The sequence below is a fragment of the Penaeus japonicus genome, unplaced genomic scaffold, assembly GCF_977035675.1.
Source record: "Penaeus japonicus unplaced genomic scaffold, GWHDUDI00000001_assembly GWHDUDI00000009, whole genome shotgun sequence".
In the NCBI taxonomy this organism is placed as follows: Eukaryota; Metazoa; Arthropoda; class Malacostraca; order Decapoda; family Penaeidae; genus Penaeus; species Penaeus japonicus.
In genome coordinates, this window is record NW_028234411.1 from 18,028,150 (window position 1) to 18,037,430 (window position 9,281).

Sequence of the window (9,281 nt, forward strand, 5' to 3'; positions counted from 1 at the left end):
TGTTAATATACGGTAGATATAGTCACAAACTGTAAGACGTGTAACAGACCTGTTTGTTGATTTCTACAAAAGTTTATTAAAAATAGATAAATAGATAAACAAATATATAAATAAAAGTAAAAAAAAAATCAGATGAATAAAAAATAACACTATGAAAAGGTCAGAGAAGATGGTTCCAGAATAAGGGTGACTTTTTTTTATTCAAGATGGAAAATAGCTTGATATATAATTAAATTTTCATGGTGGGAGAGATACATGGATGTCTTCGTAATACACCGTGCATGACAAGGGCTGATGTTCTTCGATAATCTAGTCTCACGAAACCAAAAACCGACATAATTCGAACTGAGCAAAATACTTGAGCAAGTTCGTAATCATAACTGCTGTAACAAACACCCTCTCGCTTTCCCATTAAAGACGTAATCAAAACAGACTAATTTCCTAATTACTCTCTTCTTCTTCGTCACTCTCTTCACCAGGTCGTGAACTCGGCGTTCGGTTGTAACGACTGGACGACCCCGGAAGTGGTTAGTACCGGGGCCTTTGAAGAATATGGTGAGGACAACCAGTGGGCCGATGGTTACGACACTCTGCTCAACCACATCAAGGCAAGGCTTAGGCACGGGTCTGCGTCCTTCCGGGAGGCGCCTCTGCGTTGTTGCGTCATTCTTGATAAGGATTGTGTTTTGAAAGTACTCTTTGACGATGTCACGGCTTTGGATTGGCCATTATTTAAAAATGCTACCTTCCGGCTTTGTACATATACGCGCGCGCGTGTGTTTGTGTGTGTGTGTGTGTGTGTGTGTGTGTGTGTGTGTGTGTGTGTGTGTGTGTGTGTGTGTGTGTGTGTGTGTATATATTCATATATATGTATATATATTTATATATTTATACATATATATATATACATATTAACTACATATATACATACACTCTCTCTCTGTCTCTCTCTCTCACACACACACACACACACACACACACACACACACACACACACACACACACACACACACACACACACACACACACACACACAATCTGTCACACACACAGAGATACTAAATACATATCCCCTTGCTTTTACACTAGGCTGGCATACCCAAGAAACACATCCGCTTGTCGAGTCCCATCTGTCGGATCTTCTGGGACAAGCACCAGGAGGGGGAACTCGACGAAGGCCGAGTCCTCCTGGTGAAGAGAGACGGTTCGTCCATTATGGCCGACCACGTTATCGTCACAGCGTCGGCCGGACACCTCAAAGAGCGTCACGGACAGTTATTCTCACCGCCGTTGCCAGCACAGCACGTGGACACCTTGGAGGTAGGAATGAAAGGGGGTTGTGTCGCTTCGGTCGGTTAGGAAATGTGTGTTTGTGCGTGTTTGTGTGTGTGTTTTGTGTGTGTGTTAGTGTGTGTATGTGTGTGTCTGTCTGTCTATCTGTCTTTGTCAGTGTGTTCAATCTATCTGCCTTTGTCAGTGTGTTCAATTATTTTTATTGTTCTTTCCACATGCCATAATTTGATTCCCCTTTTTCTCCCCTTTTTGCGACAGGGCATGGAACTGGGCGTGGCGAACAAGGTGCAGATGAGTTGGGGAGAGCCTTGGTGGGGCCCAGGACCACTCGAACTCAACATCCTGTGGGACAAATTCGACCTGCCGGAAGAAAAGGTGAGCGCATGAGGGGGAGAGAGAGAGAGAGAGAGAGAGAGAGAGAGAGAGAGAGAGAGAGAGAGAGAGAGAGAGAGAGAGAGAGAGAGAGAGAGAGAGAGAGAGAGAGAGGAGGGGGGGGGGGGGGGGAGAGGGAGAGAGAGAGTAAATGAGAGAAAGAGAGAAAGGGGGAGAGAGTAAATTAGAGAAAGAGAGAGAGAGAGAGCGAGAGGAGGAGAGAGAGGGAGAGAGAGAGGGAGAGAGAGAGCGAGAGAGCGAGAGAGGGCGAGAGAGAGCGAGAGAGAGCGAGAGAGAGAGAGAGAGAGAGAGAGAGAGAGAGAGAGAGAGAGAGAGAGAGAGAGAGAGAGAGAGAGAGAGAGAGAGAGAGAGAGAGAGAGTGTAACCCACCACTGAGAGCAGTTGTTATAACCACTCGATGCCCTGGTTGTAGGTCGGTGGATAAAAGACAGACGTTCACGTGCCATGGTCTTTATTGTGGACTCTAATACACTAGACCCTGGCCGAAGGCCAGAGGTCAGAGCGGTTCGCTCTAGTCTGTCTGTCTGACCTCTCTGTCCTGATCTGTCTGTCTGTCTGTCCTTACATGTCCTTAAGTACAAATCTTTAGTCACTTTCTATGCCTCGGGGCTTCCGTTAGCAAACACAGCTGCCTAGAAAAGCTTGTGTTCCCGAGGCGGAAACGAACACAGGAAGCAGGATGCGTCAGGTCAAGACACACTGCCATCGATATTGCATTGAATTAAGTAGTCATACGTGATCAATGTCTTGGGTCACATAATATCAGTATCAGTGCCTTACAGAGAGAGAGAGAGAGAGAGAGAGAGAGAGAGAGAGAGAGAGAGAGAGAGAGAGAGAGAGAGAGAGAGAGAGAGAGAGAGAGAGAGAGAGAGAGAGAGAAGGGAGGGAGAGAGAGAGAGAGAGAGAGAGAGAGAGAGAGAGAGAGAGAGAGAGAGAGAGAGAGAGAGAGAGAGAGAGAGAGAGAGAGAGAGAGAGAGAGAGAGGAGGGGAGGGAGAGAGAGAGAGAGAGAGAGGAGGGGGGAGGGGGAGAGAGAAAGAGAGAGAGGAGAGAGAGAGAGAAAAAGAAAGAAAGAGAGAGAGAGAGAGAGAGAGAGAAGGAGGAGGAGGGGGAGAGAGAGAGAGAGAAAGATAAAGAATGATAGAGAGAGAGAAAAAAAAAGAAAGAGAGAGTGAGTGAGAGAGAGAGGAGGAGGAGGAGGAGGAGGGGAGGGAGAGAGAGAGAGGAGGGGAGAGAGAGAGAGAGAGGGGGGGGGAGGGGGAGGGAGAGAGAGAAAGAGAGAGAGGAGAGAGAAAAAAAAGAAAGAGAGAGGCGGGAGAGAGAGAGAGAGAGAGAGAGAGAGAGAGAGAGAGAGAGAGAGAGAGAGAGAGAGAGAGAGAGAGAGAGAAAGTGAGAGAGAATAAAAAAAGACATAGAAAGAGAGAAAGAAAGAGTGAGTCACTCACCATTCGCGTGACAAGCGTCTCTCGTTTTTCCCTCTTTCAGTCCTGGTTGTACGACGTAGCCGTAGTGTTCAGTGTCGTCCGAAGTCCCCAGGCCACCATCGAAGCCTTCACCACAGGAAAGGCTTCGGAGGTTATGGAGAGGTTGTCCGAGGAAGAGGTCCAGGCTCACTTCCTCGAGTTGCTGAGAAACACGACGGAGACTGAGATTCCGGAGCCGGTGTTCTTCAGGAGGTGAGAAAGGGAAGGCGCTTCCCCTTGAGCTGTCTTTTGTTGATAATTGAGATGTGTTTGTTTGTTCCTAAGGAGGTCTTGGGATATTGGTTTACCGGTCATTCAAACTAGTGTGATTTATTTGCCTGTATGAGCTCGGTATGTGTTGATATAGTTTTTGTCATTTTTAAGAAGTCGATACTCATTTGTTGATGTAAACAAGGATATATTTTACCTCATGACTTGACGGCAAATCATACATACACCTCGCCACTTTACATTAGTCACTTGCCACTTCATTTGGTACTCGCAGGCCCGGTACCTAATTTGACCTTTTCGCTACGACAGAGAGTGTGATTAAAGCAATGAAAGTGTTGTTAATGGAACATCTAAAAAATGGTGTCATATTCTTAAAATGTTATCGGTGTGTTATTTTTTGAAAATGTTACAAGTGTTGTGCTTAGAAATGGTATTGGTGTAATAGTTAAAACAACAAAGTATGTGAGGCCAAAAGATACAAAACCTATTATGTAAAATCTTTTAATTAACAAAGACCGTCATCATTACCCGCACAATCCAAAGATAATATATAATTTTAGCTAACAGATTTATCCTGAATTAAGTGTCACAAATCCCAACATCCCAACAGGACTACATGGGGCTCTGATCCATGGGTACGAGGCTCCTACAGCACCCTCATCACCACCACCGGGTTTGAGTCCGGCGTCACCTCGAGGGCCCCTCTGCGCTCGCCGCTCTACTCCGGGGAAAAGATGGTAAAAAAATTTCCTCCTGGGGGGTGGGGGTGGGGTGGGGGGGTATAAACTTCTGTCTCTCTTTACTTTTGTTTTTGGCTTTGTTGTCTTTCCATTTAATTCGTCTTCGGGTTGTAGTTTTCCTTCCTTTTTTCATACTGATTATTGTCATCACCATTATTGTCATCTTCATCACTGTGTGGGGGGTATAAACTTCTGTGTCTGTTTACTTTTGTTTTTGGCCTTGTTGTCTTTCTATTTAATTCGTCTTCGGGTTGTAGCTTTCTTCCTTTTTCATACTGATTATTGGCATCACCATTATTGTCATCTTCATCATCACTGTCACTAGTTGTAGTCGGCGCTGGCTACAACAGACGCTCTCTATTCCAGTAGTTAATGAGGTAACCAGATAGTTAGACCCTCTTTACTGCAGTAGTTAAAGAAATAGCCCGATAGTTATGCTTGCCCCCCGCTGGCGAGGCTGGGGGAGCTGTATGCTCTGCTATCCTGTTCTGATCACTCCTGTTGATTGCACTTACTGATATTCACTATTAGCATGGCGATACAGGTAACCTAGGATAAATTTCACTGGCCGAGCGTATCTGGGATAGCAAACACCTGCAGGCTAGAGGCAGAAGAGGTCATGAGGGAATGCCTGCTACACAGTATTGCATAAATATAATGCATCTTAATTCATATCCATTCGGTCGAACTACCACCATCATCACTATAAGAATGCATTTATATATATATATATATATATATATATATATATATATATGTATATATGTGTGTGTGTGTGTGTGTGTGTGTGTGTGTGTGTGTGTGTGTGTGTTTATATATGTATATATATGTATTTATGTATGTATGTATGTATATATATATATATATATATATATGTATGTATTTATATATATATATATGTATTTATATATATATATATTATATATGTATGTATTTATATATATATATATGTATGTATGTATTTATGTATATATATATATATATATATATATATATATATATATACACAACATATATTTCTTATTTCTATTTGTTTTCTTTTTTAATGAAAGGGAAGATTTACTTGACAAATCGATGATGATAATTTATTTGATGATTGACAGATTGGTGATGTTAATTACTTAAAATATATATGTTATTCGAGCATGATGCATTCAGCCAATCATTAACATTCTCTCAAATGCATCTTCGCTGCAACGAAAATAAAGGAAAATACAACATAATCTATCTCTCTCTTCTCTCTCTCTTTCTCTTTCTCTCTCTCACTCTCTCATTCACTCTCTCTCTCTCTCCCTCCCTCTCCCTCTCCCTCTCCCTCTCCCTCTCCCTCTCTCTCATTCACTCTCTCATTCACTCTCTCATCCACTCTCTCTCACTCACTTACTCACTCTCTATATCTCTCTCCCATTCTCATTTTCGATTGAAACAATTATTATTAACATTACTCCCTTTTGATCTTCAAAATCACTATGCAAAGGGCGAATAAAAAATAATTAAAAATCTGCCACTTACAGCTTCGGTGAATTTAAAAGTAAGGATGATGTTTATTATATATTTATATAAAACGATAATTCATTTTAATAGTCACATGATGCCATCACTACTGAAATCCTTCAAGAGACAGAACAACATAATAGAATAGATCATAAATTCCAGTTGCATTTCACCCTTCTCTTGCAGGTGTTGCAATGGGCGGGCGAGCATACTAGCGACTCGAGGTTCAGCACCGTCGACGGTGCAATGGGCACTGGCGAGAGAGAGGCAAAGAGGCTCCTCCGCGCCCTGCAACATGGCGGCTGAGATTTGAGAGACCGCGGGGCTTCTATTTTTTTTACCCCGCGCTCTCCGTCCCGCCATGTGAAGTTTGAGGGACCGCGGGCTTATTTTGTGGTGGTGGTACATTTCTCGTTTGAAGAGACAAGTAGAGGTTTTAGATTATGTTGTGTGTTTTTTTCCCTTTTTCTCCCACATACATATATACATATACTTGTGATATACATATATATATATATGTGTGTGTGTGTGTGTGTGTGTGTGTGTGTGTGTGTGTGTGTGTGTGTGTGTGTGTGTGTGCGTGCGTGCGTGCGTGCGTGTATCTATATATATATGTATATATATATATGTATATATATATATATATTTATTTATATATATGTATATATATATATTTATATATATATGTGTGTGTGTGTGTGTGTGTGTGTGTGTGTGTGTGTGTGTGTGTTGCACTGCGAGAATTATCCATCTGCACTTTGGGATATACCCATTTTTGAGCACAATACGCAGAAATAAGAAGGAAAGAAGAGTGTGCTTAATTTAGAGAGATGGTGTACACAGGTTATTGTCTTTAAATGATTAAGCAACCATTAAAACTAATTCAGTAAGTGTGCAGTCCTAAGGGAGGGCACTATTAAAAGGCATCTTTATTTAAAAGGGTAACCCGAAATCTCTAAGAGTTTATCTAAGTTTATCTAAGACTTTACGGAATTCCCTTCAAGCTCAAGGGAATATTAATGATCCAGAAGAAGCCTAGGAAACAGCAACAAAAAACAGACGAATAAAGTGGGTGGCACTGAAAGCAAAAGGATGCCAACTTGGTCCCAGGTGAGACCCCCAAACTTCTTAATAATTAAAGGTAACATCCTTATTAAAACCTCTATGACCGAACACGGCGGAATAAATAAAATGGGCGTAGTTGACCCCTCGTAGAAATCACGAAAGACGAAAATAAGATATAATTGACGCCCAAAATGCAACACGCTTCTCCACAATACAGCTAAAATAATAATAAATAAATAAAATAAAACCATGCGCAGCACAAAATAAAAAAGAAAGCTTTCGTACCTACCGAGAACACGACCCATACATCAACCTTAGATAGAGCCATGGGTCAATATGACTAATTCACTAAATACATATATTTACACATCATACTCTTTCTACTAGTCACAAGAAAAAAAATGTAACAAGGAACATCAAGAACTATATTCCATACGAAATAATCAATAATTTCAATTGTATTTTCTTGTCAGTCGAAATACACAACAAGAACTCATCAAACTGGCAACACTGCATTCCCTCAATAGACCTTGCATGCCAGAATCTGACAATATGCCGATCCTGAGGTGCAGAGCAGTATGAATCATGGAAGACTTTAATTCAAACACACCACGCACTTTGTGGTGTGTTTAATTGTACTAAAATCCATCACAAGATACTACAACATCTGTCATGGGCCTTGTAAAATCGCAATTGCGTCACTGCATATCAACAGGCGATGCCACTTGCAGCGACCAGACAGAATGACACTCTCGACAAACATCCCTTACGATCCAGACACGATCCCAAATTTGTATAGAGACTTTGATCCCAATTTGATCCTAATTTGAATGGAGACTTTGATCCCAATTTGATCCCAATTTGTATGAAGACTGGAAAAGCGACAAACAAACACTCGGAAGACATAGGGGAAACTGACCTCGAAGTCAAGCCCACACATGCAATAATCAACCACTTTAAGCAGTGGTACACGGACATACACAGACAACCAGATTAAGGATAAGGATAAGCCAGATTTGCGGAGCATATGCTACGCCGGGCTTGTATGCACTGAGGCGAGCCCGCCTGTGTTAACGTGTGCTGACTCGTGAGAGAATGTGCCAACGAGTGTTGACTCGATCTGAGTTTGGTCCTTACCCAACGCAGTGCCCAGCTACGTCAGTAACCGCCAGGTGACAGTGGAAGCTCACGAGCTTGGGCGGGGCTCGATCTGCCGACAGCGGGGATGTGAAGTCGACACGCTACCAATGAGCTAACCAGACGGCTGACAACCAGACTGACCAGCATAAACAAAAAACACACACATATAAAGCCATACCACACTTTATAGAAAGATCGCCTGAAATGACTTAAAATTTAATACAGACACGTTTCATTATGTGTAGAGCCCGAAAAAAAAAATGCATTGACCTAGTACGATTTTGGATACAATTTTACCCTAAAGTTATTATTGCAAAGGCCAGGGTGTGGACAACTGACATCAGCTGATCGTACACCGCCATCTCGCTAAATATATCAAGCTGTCTTCGTTATTTTTATTATACTTCGCAGAAAAAAAAACGTTTATCTCTCCCTATACACTGGCTGGTGGAAGTGATATGAATGTCAACTACCGTTTTCTTGTCACGTGCTTATCTATTAATAACAAATCTGATTGGCTCATCGTCACTGTAAGTACGGTTCTTATTGGTTAATCTGATTTTCCGATTTTTGCGTCCTTTTTTCGAGAAGTGCTGGAAGGGTGTAGCTCCTGGAATTACTGATTCCATATACTTTTCTGGCGTCTTTCTCATCAATCTGCGATGGAAAAGGAGCGGAAATGTTTCCTAATGGAGGTTGAGGTAAGATTTTGAAGTATTTAGGTGTCCTTTCCAATAACACCGAATTTATTTTTAGAAACACCACATTGCTATTATTTTCGAACATCATAACATGATCGTAAACACCGCATAATCATAAGTACTAGATGATTGTTATTCAAGAACAGTTTAATATGATCTTAAATGCACTAACACACACATCACACGATTTTAAAAACCTCAAAGTACTAATAGAATGCTATTCAAATGATACTTAATACTTAACAAGAAAACTCCGGTAAAAACAAGTCTTTTGACAATTCACTAATAAAGTTTCAAATTGTTTAATAAGACTTTCTTAAACAATGGGTGGCGACTGACAGTGTAAATTATAATTATTCTTGCCCGCTAACATATATGATATTTCATTTTGGTAAGGATAGAAAATTGTTAGCTTTTTGGCGCAAAGAAAACATAAAAAAAACCATTATTGAACATCTAATTCTGTCAATGATCTGACATCCCTAACAAACTCAAACACGCCTCCATTACCTTTATTTAAAAAAAGGAAAATGTGCACGGAAGTGGCATGTAAGTCAAAGGGATAACGACCTTTCGGAAGAAAAAAAAAAAAAAGAAGAAGAAGAAGAAGAAGAAGAAAAAAAAAATACTCGCTAGGAATGCCAGACACGATCTTATATATACATTAATAATTAAATACGCACAAAAACACATATATTCATAGATAAATGAATAGATAAACAAATACACACACACATATTTATATGTATATATATGTATATAT

General features: G+C 41.0%; 1 protein-coding gene across 1 annotated transcript in view; it reads left to right on the plus strand.

Annotated features, from left to right (window-relative positions):
- Nucleotides 1–6,056, plus strand: part of LOC122244577 (peroxisomal N(1)-acetyl-spermine/spermidine oxidase) — an 18,855-nt gene extending 12,799 nt beyond the window's left edge. Inside the window, exons 7-12 of the mRNA XM_086539795.1 lie at nucleotides 480–608; nucleotides 1,090–1,320; nucleotides 1,552–1,668; nucleotides 3,170–3,360; nucleotides 3,989–4,115; nucleotides 5,799–6,056. Of these exons, the coding sequence (XP_086395921.1) occupies nucleotides 480–608; nucleotides 1,090–1,320; nucleotides 1,552–1,668; nucleotides 3,170–3,360; nucleotides 3,989–4,115; nucleotides 5,799–5,918 (915 nt within the window). The 3' untranslated portion in view covers nucleotides 5,919–6,056. The remainder of the gene's footprint in view (nucleotides 1–479; nucleotides 609–1,089; nucleotides 1,321–1,551; nucleotides 1,669–3,169; nucleotides 3,361–3,988; nucleotides 4,116–5,798) is intronic.
- Nucleotides 6,057–9,281: the final 3,225 nt, after the last annotated feature.